General features: G+C 40.4%; 1 protein-coding gene across 4 annotated transcripts in view; it reads left to right on the plus strand.

Moving 5' to 3' along the window:
• The window catches only part of CREB5 (cAMP responsive element binding protein 5), a 258,281-nt gene that overhangs the window by 141,046 nt on the left and 102,236 nt on the right, over positions 1–14,999 (plus strand). The window contains exon 1 of one of the 4 annotated variants that reach the window (XM_059845613.1): positions 13,793–13,914. The exons of the other annotated variants lie outside the window; for them this stretch is intronic. Within the exon in view, the coding sequence (XP_059701596.1) occupies positions 13,868–13,914 (47 nt within the window). The 5' untranslated portion in view covers positions 13,793–13,867. Of the gene's footprint in view, positions 1–13,792; positions 13,915–14,999 lie in introns of those variants that run through there. 4 annotated transcript variants of the gene reach the window in all.

Raw genomic sequence — 14,999 nt, forward strand, 5'->3', positions numbered from 1 at the left:
TACTTTCCCTTTTTTCATCTTCAAATAAAAAGGATTTGACACTTCCACAAGCTATAATAAATTTTTTATTGTTTGTGACATTGTTTATTGACTTAGATGTGAAACTCAGGACTTTTTGAGGAAAGAATGGTGGAAAACTCTGGTTACATCTATGTAAAAAAAAAAAAGCCAAGTGAGCCAGATCACAAAACTAATCTTGTTTAGACATCTTAAGAATGGGAAATTTTTGCAGTCATCCAACTTAAACCATGGCACAGTTTTTAAACCTATTTAATGTCATGTGTTTTAGGCTTTTTTTGGTGGGGTGGAATTATTGTTTTAGAGTTAATATAAATAGGAAGAAATCTGTAATCCCAAAGCTATAAATATTTTGCTTTCATAAAAATTATGGAACCATTGAGCTATATGGCTGGAGGGGACTTCAAGTGTTCAACCAGTGCTCTGCCCAAAGTAGGATTAAGTAACATCTACATCATTTCTGACAGAAATATCTTTAATGTGTTTTTGACAACCTCCAGAAAGGCAGAGCACACATCCTCTTGCTGTGCTTAAGTCTATTCACTTTGAGACAAGTTTTTCTTTCAGGCTGACCCAAACCTGATGCAAAAGCAAAAGTTCCTTTTATTTTTGATTCTACTTAATATAGAAATGGAGAGAGATATTATTTCTTCTTTCTGTCTTCAGCAGCTTCTTGTATTTGAAAACACATTATGTCCACCTCTGCCTTGTCTTCAATAAAACAACCAGGCTGCTCAGTCCATCCTCAGTCCATCTTCTAGACTTCAGAGTATTTCTCTAGTGTCCAAAGGCTTCTCCTCTGCCTGACACCCCCTTTAGCTAGGAACAGTACCTAAAAGTGAATGTGGTACTTCCAATGGGACCTACTGAAGCAAAGGAAAGGATTCATACACCTGTGTTCAAAATTTTGGGTAGGAAATTAAAAATTCGCTTCCTATTGGTGAACACCAAGAAGTCCAGCTACTCTTACAGATGGTTCCCATTTGAAACACGTTTGCCACTGAAAAAAACTAGAAATAATTTTTTTCATCTTATCCAAACCAAGGGAACTTTGCAGCAAGGACTTCTCAGCAGCAAAGACTTCTTTGTTTTAATTGCAGAGTCTATAGCATCACTAATAAATCATGACAGTATGACAAATGACCCATCTCAGCAGGGGATCCTGCCTGAAATCCCATTTGGTTAATGGTGTTGCACCTACTAAGGTTTCTGCGGGAGTGGTTAGTTCAGAGCTGACTCCAGGGGAAGTGTGCCACCTACTGAATCACCAGCTCTGCTTCCTGAAGCACCCTGGGATTTCCTTGGAGGGCTCCCAAACGCATTTGGCCAAGACCAACCCTGTTTAGCTTATGAGAGCAGAGCAGATCACAGCCTGAGGCTGTTATGGCTGCTGGCCATATTACTCATTGGGGATGTTTAGTCATGTATCTCTATGAAGGGAGACCATATTGCATTAAATGTCTCAAGTTAGTTCTGCATATATTGTTTGTAAATTGCTTTGTGAGCCTTTCTGAGTGGAAAGAGCTGCATATGTATAAAATATTAAGACTTAATGGAGTGTATATAACATGTATGTATACCTTGAGGTAATTTTTATAATAACCATTCATGTATAGCTGTGTCATTGAAAATGTAATAAAACAGAGCAGGAAGGCAGCCTCTCTTAAGTTCTGCTGTTTCAGTTCTGAATTATTCTGATTTAACTGTTGAAAGTCTGGCTTTGATATTTAAATGCTGCTAAATTTCAACAACATGGTTTAAATCTAATAGAAATGAGTACTGGGATAAACACTGTACAGCTTACAATATTTGAAATGCAATCCCACTTGACTGCAGTAAGTCCTTATTGATATTTTATTAATAATTTCACAAATGGTAGATGTCTTTGCAATAACACACCTCATTTTTTCATTCTAGGCAACACATCCCCTTCCAGTAGGTAACTTACAGCAGTGGTGTCCAAGTCTACCAATATTAGGAAGAGTTATAGTCTCAGGAGAGTGGATGCTGCTATATTGTATGAAATATTCGCTCCCTCTCTCTAACTTCTGCAGGGGATAAGAGGCAAAGCAGACACTGGTAGCTGAGCATCCTCACTATGGGGTGGACTATTGCAGTTCATCCGGTTGCAAAAAGTACAGATAAACCCCAACAACTACAAACTAGCATGCTTTACACCTCTGCCCAAATTACTAAACTTGACATTAATTTTTTTTTTTTTTGGTCTCTTTTAGAGGTACTAGCTCCTGAAATATGTCTTGCCTTCTGTGAACAGTCTCTGATCCTGGCATGAATACCCCTTATGACTTCCCTGTCTGCAGTCTTTGCCTCACAGTACCCCTGCTTTGACTGTGTACAGCAGGAATTCAAAATAAAAAAGCATTAAAGAACTGCTGGCACCTTGTGGTAAACGTTTGAAAAACATTTTTAGCAACAGTTTAGACTGTAAAACATATGAATTTTATCAGTCATTAAAACTATTTTGATGGAAAAGAAGGATCCATACTATTTTATTCTATTTATCTCATTTCTATGACCCTTCAGTCCATTTTCTGCCTGCTGCCTACAATGCTACTTGGCACTAGCTAAAAACAAAAAAGCTTTTTAAAAAAGCAGTTTGCAAAGTTACAGTGGGCCTGGCTGCTTTCAAATGTTATAGTTTTGTTTGCAAGGTTACTGTGTGAAAGGCAAGACTGCTGGGCCAGAGCAGATTTGTACACAGGAAAGAAAGCTTAGCTCAATGGAAATATGTTTAGGCAGAGAAGATAACTCAGATGTTTCCTTGTGCTGGTTTTGCTTCTTATTAACTCAATGCAGAGAGGCAATATGAAAGACGTGACTTGGGTGGGATTTGAGAAAGGCAGAGCAGTGGTTTGGTGAACTAAGTTGGGAGGCTTTGCTCAGGAAGAATGAGCCTTCAAGGAGCCTTATTTCCAGGGAAGAGATGGGGTGGAAGGGAGCAGAACTGCAGAGGTCACAAATGTAGCCAAGAGTAGGCCGAGTAAGCGTGAATAGGAAGAATAAGATGGGTATCATAGACCAGGAGACCCGACAGGTTAGATCAAATATATGTGTGAAGAAGACAAAACAGACAGCTCTTATATAAAAACATTTATTGGGAATGAGCTGAGCTCTGTTTCATACAGTATATGAGCCCATCTCTCATCTGTGCTTGCTTCTAAATTCACTAGCATGCTGCGCTTTAAAGACCTTTTCTTTCTGTAAATTTTTTATGGAAGCCAGGTTAGCTGAAATGGAAAATGGAGTTGTTTTTCTGAGGTGTATGATTTCAAGCTTAGCGAGAAAACTTGGGGAAAATATAATTGGACTGAACAAAACAAAACTTTGAAGGGCTTCACCAAATAAAATCTAATTTTTTATCAGTGCCCTTTTCAACATTTTGTAGTGGACTGCTTTCATGGCAAAGTTCAACTTTGTTCCCAGGGTTTTTGACTGAACAACTATTTACACATATTGCTATCCTTATAGAAGATAGGCAAAATGTTTAAGGAAATGTTTTCTAAAATATTCATTATCTGGCAATGACAAGGCCTGCTGTATTTCAGCCTAAAAAGGCAAAGTTTTGGAGGTTTTTAAAATTAACTAAAATAGGGAGATAGAATGAAAATGAAGATACAACTGCCAAACATGTTTTCATGTCATTCATTCAGCATCTTTTAAAAAAGTCAGCTTTATATTTTTACATAGTCACATTTAGTATATATGCATAATACTTTGTGTATGATAATATCTGTTATCTAGGTGTGTGTTTTTGTTATGCCCCTACATATGGGGCATATCTTTCAAAAATACCCCTACATATGGGTATTTTGAGCAAAGCAGTGAGGCACATAAAATCAAAGCAGTCATAACCTAGAATTAATCCTGGTTTTGCTTTGTATTTACCCAATTGGCTCTCGATTGACTAAATCCTTGGAGCTGCTTTTGGGTAGCTGCAGCTTGCATTTCTTTTACTGTACTTGCAAGTATTTAATATGTTTTTGTTTGAGCACTATGGAAATGCTGACCAGCTAAGGAATGAGATGTAACTGAATAGAGATTTTCTAACCTGACTCCAAAATATAGAGGACCAAGAATCTTATAAGCTGTCCTGGGTAAAAGTTAGGTGACGGCTGTGGCTGTGAGGGTTGCCCATCTTTATGTCTCTTTAGGCTGGAGGCACAGAATTGCTAACACGGACAATCAAAGCAAAATAAAAACACGAGAAAGTGAAGACATATTAACTGACCAATAAAAATAATAACATTCATGATAATCAACAACCAGACTGTAACTTGTGCTCTGAACCTTGCCAAATTTGGGGCTGCTGGCAAGCCACCAAGAATAGCACATCCAACAGACAAGGGCCCCTCATCTGGGAGAGCCTCGGCGCGGTCTCCAGAGAGCTTTGCCCTATGAACCCACAGCGAGAGCATCGCAGCCGGTCTGAGCAAACCGCCCGGGATCGCTGGGAAGGGACACTCGGCTAAACTGCTGTGCTGTGTGAATTGAGATTAAGTGAAGGGACTCAGTTGTTATTTAGTAAAAACAGTTTCCTAGGTTACCTTGGAGTAATTTTTTACTGTGTTGGTATGATGTAATCAGCTGGTTTAACATTTAAAGCTAGTAAAAAATGTGCATATAATTTTTTTTAAAAAAAAGATGTGCCTAATCACTTTCATTTTGCACCCACTTAGCTCAATATTAATTGTTTGCGTTGGCTGAGGATTTACAAACAGGCTTAGGAGTGTAATAATTTAGATTTCTGCATCTGATGGCCTGAAAGTTAGAGGGAGTAAAGAGTTTTGTCAGACTCCTAGATCTTTCCTCCCACACATGCTGGCCACCAGATAAATCATGTGTATGAGTTTATAGTGGAGTCAGTGCTGGATGTTAAGCAACACCCAGAAGTGAAGTTCTTGAAATAATTTCCTGTGAAAGCAACAGTAGACAGATTTGTAATCACAGATCACGACATTAATCAAGTAAACAAACCATCCATTTTTTCCTGTGACATTATTGAAATCCCTTTTAGGAACAGTGAAAATTGTACATAATGACACTGCCTAATAACGAGCATAACCAGAGAAAAATGGTACGCAGTGCAGGCAGCTTCTCAGGTCTGCAGAGCACAGATGTAAAATTCCTCTCTAAAACGTGCTGAGTGCCAGCAGACATCTGAAATACTGCTTAAATATTCTAGTAGTATTAATGCAACTACTTATCTTCGTTGTAATTAAAACATTTTTCCTCTTTAAATTTTTACAAAAAAAAGTTGCTTATTGGGCTCTGTCAGCCAAGAGAAATTTCAGACAGGGCTGAGAGTGAACCGGCAAATAAGGGTAAACTTTGTCCTGCACTGCTATTCACTCTGATGAATTCCCACTCAGTAAAAGCTGCTGACAGCTGCAGACTGCTCAACAACTGCAGCTAATGTGGAGGAGTCTGTCCTAGGAAATAGGACAGGTAGGTTTCACTCAATGTGCTTTAAGATGAGGCTTGCTGGAGGGGAGAGAACTATGTGGTGTTGAAAGAGGAGGCTGCTGGTGGGGCTACACAGTGTCCAGTATAATCCTGATTTGGTTTAGTGCCGTGTTCTCATTAATGATGGTAGTGAAAGTATGTCAAGTCCTTCTGGTGACGTAGGCTTTGGAGACATTGGCAACACCGAGACAGACCTGGATATCATACAAAAGAAAACAAAAAAGGAAAACCAACCCAAAAAACAAGGATGAGCTTTGAGTACTGAAGTAATGGCAATGGAATGAAATTCAGTATTAAAAAATGCAAGGCTGTGCCTGGGGGGACTAATAAAAATTTCTAGAAGCAGAAGAAGGAGCTGGGAAGGAGCTCATCATCTGGAAATGTCTGTGTAGGAGGAGGGCTCATGGATCGGAGTAAGTGGTCATGGAGTGGCAGCAAGCTTCTGTGGTGATTTGATCATTTCCTAGGAACTAGGACTTGTAAATAACACTTATCAGGAAGATGGCTTTCCAAAGGGGATGGGAAGTATGAGATGGCATGATGGATTGATCTGGATCTAATTTTAGTACTGATGAAAGCATGCTAGTGAAGTTGTGGAAGGTTGCAGGAGGAAAACTTAGGTGATTAAGGGATACGCAGAGAGGGTTGACATGTTCAGCAGAAAGGGCTGGGAAAAAGGTCCTTGCAGCAGGAATCTGGGCAGATAGGAAAGAGGTACAATTACATTGGTAAATGCCAGGGAAAATGATGTTGCAACTATTGACGTGCAGGGTGGTGAGACATATGTTCCGGTTATGAAGCAACTACAAGAATATATAAGCCCTGAAGTGTTTTCAAGCTAAATTCAGGTTGGCATTCCATGAAGAATAATTAACACACAAAAGCTTGAACATAAAGAATTAGGACAGTAGAAGAATCCTAAATCCTAAGAAATTAAATTCATGCTACTCAAAAGGAGGAAAGAAAAAGTTTTGGGCAGACAAGAAAGAAAGAGTAAAGGCTAAGGATTTGGAAGGGTAAAAACTGAAGGGACAGATCCCAGCTAAGAGGAGAAGCAAACTGAAGGGCTGCTTCTCTTGCATCAAAACTATTCAGTTATAGTCACAGAAATATCTTGGGCTATGAGTGAACTCTGCAGGTTCTCAGATGAGTTAGTCATCATTGTTTTAATCTGTTTATCCGGTTTCCATAATAAATATATTTTTCGTCTTTAAACAAGTTTAAAGTGTAGTTTGTTTGCTGTTTGTTTTTTTTAAATTGAGCTGTGGATTGTTTTTCATCCTGGTGCACTTTTTCCAATACAGAATTTACAGAAGTGCCTCATTTGTATGGGCTGCAGTCCCTAAGGACAAGCAGAACTGTTTGGGTTTGTACAGCAGGAGGAACAAGCCAGTGTTAGAGGGTATCCGAGCAGAAGACAGTGTAAATCTAGTAGAAGCAGTTTGTTTGGAATGTGTACATACTCACTGTGTACTTCAGAGTACATGCATGTTTTGTACAGATACTTTTTTATTCCAGAGTTTGTTTGGCTTTTTTTACGCAAGAATGGAAAAGCTGTATGTTTTTATTCGTAGAAACTGATGTTGAAATCAAAGCAGCATCCTGCACCACAGAATGTGAAAGTGAAGCTACAAATTATTTCTCTTTCATTTATCATCACAGCAAAACTAGTGGTGTAACTCTGACTCTGATCCTTTCCAGTCAGTCCTGAAAGGATTTATCTGAGTGTCTACAAGAGATCTGTTTGGTTTTAATATGTTTGGAGTTAATAGATAGCCATGCTTTTTTTCAGAAGAGAAACACTGGAAGACTAAACAAGTATGTAAATCCTAAAACCATAAGTGGGTACAGATGGACCTCACTTGATTTCAGAAAGTGTCTATCAGATAATGATTCTGTGGCTGGAGAAGTTCCTATGAAAGAAACTGAAATGGATTTCCTGGTTAACTCCTATTAGGAAAAAAAAGGAAAATACATTAATTATTCCCTTTTAAAATACCGAGTCATGCAATAGCTTTATAAGTCTTACAGCTGATTTGTAACACTGGAAGCTTTGCATCCCATTATGTTTCAATGAGAGGGACTGCAAACAGGGAATTGTAGGCTGGCCCTTGGTTGTGGCTGCATTTCAGTTTCTGTGCTGTAGACCTGTGTGATTTTTAAGAAACATTAAAAAATTCTGATTTTCACAAGAATAGGCTGGTGTTTAGGTTTCAAGACTCCGGATATAAATTAATTTCAGATTCTTGGATAAAGCCAAGTTGAACATGGTACCTCCTGGATCATGAATTTTCATCATCCTGATAGTGATTGAATGCTGTAAAGCCCGTGTGTGAAGATGAACCAGGACCAACAGAATTACTTGGCTACTTGTAATTCATGGAACTCCAAAGCTTAAGTCAGTTTTTTCAGCAAGAGTCCAGAAAAATTTCCTAGTGGACTGTTAGAGCTGTTCATTTCCAAGGAGGATATATTGCACTATCAGCTGGATTACTAACAAAAGAGGGCGTATCTTAAAAACAAGTTATCTTGTGTATGTGTTTATCAAATAGCACTATGAATTTGTCCTGCTGTAATGAGGTTGATTTGAGTCTGAGTGCTCTCCTTTTCCAGTTGGAACTAAGTTCCAGATACTTGTCTATTTAAAAAAAGAGTTTCATTAGAACAGTAATTATTGCTATTGTGCTGAAAAATAAAGATGAGAGCTAACAAAAATGCATGGAGATGACAGTTTAGGGGAAGAATAAAATTTGGTTCAGTGCTAAAATTTGTTTTAGAGCTCTACTATTTCAGTACTTACCATGCTGTACTTCAGAGAAAATATTTTCAATTACAACATATGCTCTTAGATGTTTGCTCTTTCAATCCAAATTATACTATTTCATCTTACTTTTCTGTCTGCTAGAAGTAAAATGAAAGACCATCAAAACCAGATCCTTTTTTCCTGTTACAATCTTTGAGATACAGCTATATTTGATAAAGTTTTCACTGCATCCAAGACAAAGCCTGTAGAGTTTTGACGAAAGATTAAGATATTTTTGATCTAGGGTCAAAATATTTAGTGTAGATGTATGACAAATCTTCTTTCAGCAATCCTAAAAAGAGCAGTGGCTCCACATTTTGACCAGCACATAATAATTATCTGTTTGAGTAATTAGAATCGCAGTGGGGGAAGGGAACCTCTTATTCATTATGCATGAATATTAAAGATTACACGATGTTTTTTACCTAATTGCAGCTGTTTGCTTCTGTCCTTAGTCAACATCTCTTCTCTGCACTCCCATGCCATGGGCTGGCTGGCTGCGATCTCCCATGTTGGGGACAATTGCACCACATCACTTTCAATGGCTGGCCTGCAAGATGCTCTGTGACCCTTCTGGGTAGAAGGTTCTACTGAAATGTAAAATGTTATTAATTATTTTGCATAAATTGCTACATTATTTGTCTTGGATGTTTGTGGTTTACAGCTCCAATAAAAGAGGAGGCTGACCACACTGCATGACTCAGTGATATGTAACTGGATACAAAGCTCTTCACTTCCAGGTCAGCCTCTTGCCACTTGCCACTGGCCCATGGCATTTGGTGAGTATAAAGTAAGTAGGCTATTCTACTTCCTAGTAGTTGAATGTTCCCAACACAAACCCCCCATGATCCCCAGTGGCTTTAACGTGCTTAGAACTGTTAGTGGGAAAGTTTTTCTTGAGATCATTGAAGATTCCTTGCCAAAATGTTTTGGGGAAGTCTACTGGCCATTCTTGCCCATTGCACATTTCTGTCTCCAGAGAAGCTGGACCCAAACTTTGGCAGGTCTTCTTCCTTAAATATTTTCAGTGAGGTGTTTCTGATGGAATAGTATGTTTGAGCATGTGTGTGAGAGTGGGAGATCTGTGTTCCAGGTTTCATTTAGACTTTGTCCAATCCAGCGCTTATCTTAGAGTGCTTATGTTCAATAAATCTGGGGCAGCTCTCACAAAGACTATTTCTAGATATTTTATTTCATTACAATTTGGAGAATACGTAGGAAAACCTTTGATACAGCTCAATGCTGAGCACTTTGATCTGAGTCTTCTTAAACAAAAAATGTCTTTTTCTGAAGAACCAAAGTGACTTGGGAACATGTATCCCATTTTCGTACGAATAATTTGAAGAATCCACGCTTAGCACTGCTTTACTTTAGTTTCTTCTGAAATTGTGGATATTTACATTTTTATGTCCCTGCTAGTGACAGCTAGCCTGCTCAGACAACCTCCCTTGCGCAGACATTTGTGCAGACAGTCCCTCTGTCCACTACAAAAACATGGGACACCCAAGTTGAACTAAATGCTGAATACCACCACATGGGTTTGCAGTGGTCTGTAACTGAAAAGGTTCACTGGAAGCAATTTGCAAAGAAATCCTTAGGAAAACACCTGGATGGTTATTTTAAATTAAAAAAGGAAGAGATGCCACTTTAAAAAAATAATTTTTAATACTGGGTTTAAGGTTCCATACATGTGATAGTCATTAAAGCTTATTTAACCCTGAAATTATCTGGCCTCTTTAATTCCACAGGGACTATAAGGCTCTTGGGTTAGAAATGAAAAATAATGTCAGAATGAAAATGAGACTTTCCTGAGTGCCGGACCATTATTACAGAATATTTTCTTAATCAAGCCTCTTTAAGTGCCAAGCAGTGGAGGAAAAAAATAATCAGGTTATGCTGCTTTTATCCACAGAGCCTTTGCTGATGCTTTGGGCCACTGATTGATTGACATAGGCAAAAGTCAGTCCCAAGGGCTGGATGAGACACACTCACCTAAAATGCGTGTAGGACCTGTGATTTGTCCATCCACAATCTCAACTGCAGAACACCCAGTTCCCTTTTACAATACACATTTGGGATAATCCCAGCTCTGTCTGACGTTTGGGCTCTTAAAAGTCAGAGCTTTCTAGCTGTTGAGACTGGAAACTTTCAGCAGAAGCAGTGATTTTTGTCAAGTTTCAGTTACACCAAACATCTGTGGTGTGCCCCACCACCCTTTCCCCAAGGATGAAACATTCTGCAGGGAGGGTGTTGCAAGAATTCCTGAACTAGACAGCTAAGCTAGAGTCATAACTGTCCTGGCCAGGGCCCTAGTTTGAAGGAGGCTCCCATTAGAATTAAAACATCCCATAACTCTCATCACAACAGCCCTATTCTTGATGAACATGGAAATTTAAGGCTGGGGTTGGAATGGGGGGAGAATGAAAAGACAGACAAGTAAACAGATAAAGAGGGAGCTCTTGCATGCAAATGGAATTTCCTCTGAGCACAGGACATTCTTTATCATTAACTGGTCTGTCACAGGAAGGAAAAGGGGAAAACAGTGTTTCCTGTTAGGGGGAAGGAAAAAATCAATAGGCTTTGGAAATACCTGCCTGGAAAGAACTTTTTGTTTTCCCATCAGCAAGAAAAAATAAGGTTTTAACTCCTTTGGAGCATGATGTCTGTTTTAAAACAATTTCTTGAAATAAGACTTCAGTGTAAGCATGTAATTTAGAAATGCAGTTCAGGCTGCTTTGATCTTTCTTGTTCATTTCAGAAAGTGCTTTTACTCCTAGAAATATCTTGTATAAGACACTGTTTTGAAAGCAGTTTAATTCTTCTGGGTCTGTGTCTATGAACATAATAATAATTAGAAGGGCCATTTGCCATGCACACATGGTCACTCCTGTGATATTATGGTGAAGATGCTCACAGATGGGCAATGGTCTGCTATTGCTTCTGGTGAACAAAATTTTCTTTTGGAAAGAGAAGACTTGCCAAGCAAGTCCTCAAAGCCTCAGGAGGACGATGAACTACCCTGTGGCTCCTGCATCACCTCTTTGGTTGCATTTTGCTTTGAATATCTACAGTGTGGGTTTTTCAGAAGAGTGAGAAGAGGCCCAAAGACTGCAGGAATAGATGTATTATACACACAAGCAGCCTCAGGATAACCTGAGCTGCTCAGGGTAATCCTTTTTCTCTTTAGGTGGCAGCTTCCCTTTAAAAGCTGGACCAGGAGATTTAAAGCCGTTCCTCAGCTGAACGTTCCACATTCCTGTGTTCTGAACGAGGGGTCTGTCCTGGCCCATGACAAAGTTTACAGCAATGTCAGTGGACAACTGAATGAGAAGAAGCTATGAAATCCAGCAGTGCAAATGTAAGAAGACAAAATAAAAAGAAGGAAGGAGGGAAGATGATCTCTTAGACACGCACAGAAAAAGGGGTGGAAGTTTCATTTTTTTAAACGGAGAGGGAGAAGTAGGATAAGCTTAAAATGAAACTCTCAGCAAGGATGGAATTAAAAGAGGGCTTTAGGAATGATCTAACTTTTATTTTATTACATGACAGAAGACAAAAAAATCAATAGCTGGTAATTCAGACATAAATGAGTTATACAGGCCATTGACACAATGGACCAAACTTTATAACAACCACATCTGATGCTGTCAAGCCACAGGCTTCAGTGGCGCCAGTAATAATTATGGCTGATCACCTCTAATTCAGAGCTGCCTTGCTTGATAAAGGTGTCACTCTGAGTGGCTGCAGCCTCAGTATCTATTGAGGGTGTCATCCAGCAGGTCAGGTTGCTGTGGAGAACTGTGTTTTTTTAATTGAATAGGACAGACCCTTCGTTTTCTCCTCTTCTCATTCTGTCTGTAAAACTCAAATATATCTTAAACAAAAAATCACTTGAATTCATGACTGAATCTACTTGAATTCGAGATCAAACTATGACACAAGGTAATAGTGTTTATCTATAGAAATCAACACTATATATATTTGAAACTCTATATCAACACAATATATATTCTAAAAATAACTTACAACCAGAAGAGTATTCTCAAGAGGAGACTTTGGTACTTTACAATAATCTCTGTTGCACTGCCGCTGTAATCAATTAAAGAACCCACCCCAAAAAAACCCCAGTGTGGTAAAATGCTGCTAGGCAATAGAAATTGATTTTCCATAAACTCACATCATCATAAGGAAGAAAAGGAAGCACACTGACTTTCCTGTTTTCCTACTGTTTTCTGAATTTGGGGGGCATAAGTGCATCCACTGAGTGTTGGAAAACTGAGTTTCACTCAGAGATATGAGGTGAAGTGTCTTTGTGAAATAATTCTTGATCTAAAAAGAAAGGAGACAAATACCTCTATGGTGTTTCATGTTCCATTAATACTTTCATCCGCAGTTTGATGTCAAAACTATTAGTCTTTGAATTGCTCAGGGATGCTGTGTGCACTTAGATACTTTCATTTATTATTATTATTATGATTAAGATATTATTGTTGTTACTTAGGCTTTGCATTCTTTTGTGGACCAACTGCTTGGTACTGCATTGACTACAATCAATTGGGAGTGATGAACATGAGAAAGCCCTCTGTGGGGGAGGACACGAGAGGTATTTCAGCCACAACCACTGTGGCATTTAGCATCAGGAGCACTTTGATGAGGCAGCACACTTTACACCACAATAGCTTACCCTTGCGAGCATGAAAGTTTATTATAGGTTCCATTTAGAAACATTCTCTATGCTTAAAGAAACCAGACTTGTGAGAGAAACACGGGAAGGAGCAGCCCAGCAGTGAGTTAGTTATAAGCTTGCTGTGCTGCGTGGCTTTTCTGGTACTTTTTTCTGTTGTGGGGAAAGAGGGTGCCTGCACCTGTGTGTTTGGATACGGAAGAATACGGTGCAAGACACAGCCCCGTCGTTTTCCTTCAAAAACCCGGGGCTCAATTCCAGCTGTGCGCTGTTGAGGCAGAGAAATCCCGGTCCGAGGCGTAACCTGCGAAGCAGCGCTCTCCATCCCCCAGACCCGCACACACAGCCGCTGCTCCCCGGCTGCTCCGCTGCCCTCCTCAACTCAGGCTCCATCTCCTTCCTCTTCCAGCGGCCGGATCTCCCCGCAGCGCGGACCGTGCGGGCGCTCGGGAGCGATGCAGGATCTCCTGGTGATCCCCGGTGGATCCTGCCAGCCCCGCGCCCGGTCCCAGGGTTTTCCTGCGCTCCGGCCGGCAGCTGCGAAGGCCCTTCACAGGCAGCACTGTTTCTTTCTCTGTTTACTCGTTTCCAATGGCAATTGCACCACCGAGTCTCAGTACGTCTGGAACTTGGCCTGGGGCTGTTTTGGTTACATTGAAGTTTTTGCTTCAGCGCTGCCAGATTTAAATGGTGACTTCACCAGCACTGAGCTAAAAAGGAGAAAAGGGGAGGAGGGAGGTAGTGCAGCGAGCGGGAGCGAGGGAGAGGGCCAGGGCATTACATCATCGCTTGGACGGGAATCAAATGGGAAGGATATGACTCACTCGGGCTAGTTAAGCTTTGGCTCAAGTTCTACATACACTCATTCCAGGGCTCTCATGTTCTGCACCTCAGCAGGGAATTCAGGCTCAGTGATGTCCATGAGGTTTGTTTTTAATTTTCTTTTCCTTTTCTGATTTCTATATAGTTTCCCCCCCTCCTCGCCTTCCTCCTCCTCCTCTCCTCCTCCCCTCCCGAGTCCCCTTTTCCCACTCTTTTCCACTTCTACGGAGTTTGTTTTCTGGTGCGTGTAACCTCAGCTCTTAGAAGCAGAAGCTGCTTTTTCGACCCAACCAAACCCAAACAAGGAGCACAGCAAACTTGAGAGAAGTTTGGTAGTTTGTTGTGGTTTGGTGTCCCCCCCTCCATCATTATGTTGCTCCTAATCGGAGGAGACAGGGAGAGAGTTAAAATGCGGGAACCAATCGCTTGGACGGTGATGTAATGCTGGAACTGCAGGGTTGTTAAGTAATGTGAGAGGAAGGGGGTCAGGGTTGCAAAGCATTTACCTGCTGTCAAGGGGCTTTAAGTTTATTATCAATTGCAGTGACTGTAACTGGCTTCAGACTGCACTCTCTAATTATTCACAGACTCTCCTTTTTTATCTTTTATTATTAAAAGTAAAACTATATTACGGCATTTTAAAAAATGTGATATTATCACAGCTGCGAATTATTTTCCACTGGGGTTTTTTGATATTTTTAAAATGGCTTGAAACTGGATGTCTCTTTCACAAAAAGCTCGGAGAGAGCAAAGAGAAAGGCAAAAAGGGGTGGTTCTTCGAGCGTGGCTGGCGAATTTGAAACTGTTTGAAGAAAGCAGTTCAGCCTCTGCCTAGCAGAGCGAGTAAAAGCTTCTGCTGTTGGAAATCGGCTGTAGAAAATAAAGCCTTTAAGGGAGGCAGTTTGCCGAGCTCATCTCAACGAGCCTCAGCTTCTCATCCCTTCCACTTGTCAGCAGGATTCTGATCCTCAGCTTACCCCGGGCTCGTGGCTGTCTTGCCTTTGCTAGGACCGCAGAGGTCCCGACCCTGCGCAGCAGATCCCCTCCTGTCACGGTTCTGCTCTCCAGAGCTGCCGGGCTCTTGGGGCACCTGCCTACATGGATTTCCTTGACAGGACAGAGCACTGCGCTTGTCTTATTAAGTCTGTCAGTCTCCCTACAGACCTTTTAGTCTTTTTTTTCCACATA

This window comes from Haemorhous mexicanus, chromosome 1 (assembly GCF_027477595.1).
Source record: "Haemorhous mexicanus isolate bHaeMex1 chromosome 1, bHaeMex1.pri, whole genome shotgun sequence".
Classification (NCBI taxonomy): domain Eukaryota; kingdom Metazoa; phylum Chordata; class Aves; order Passeriformes; family Fringillidae; genus Haemorhous; species Haemorhous mexicanus.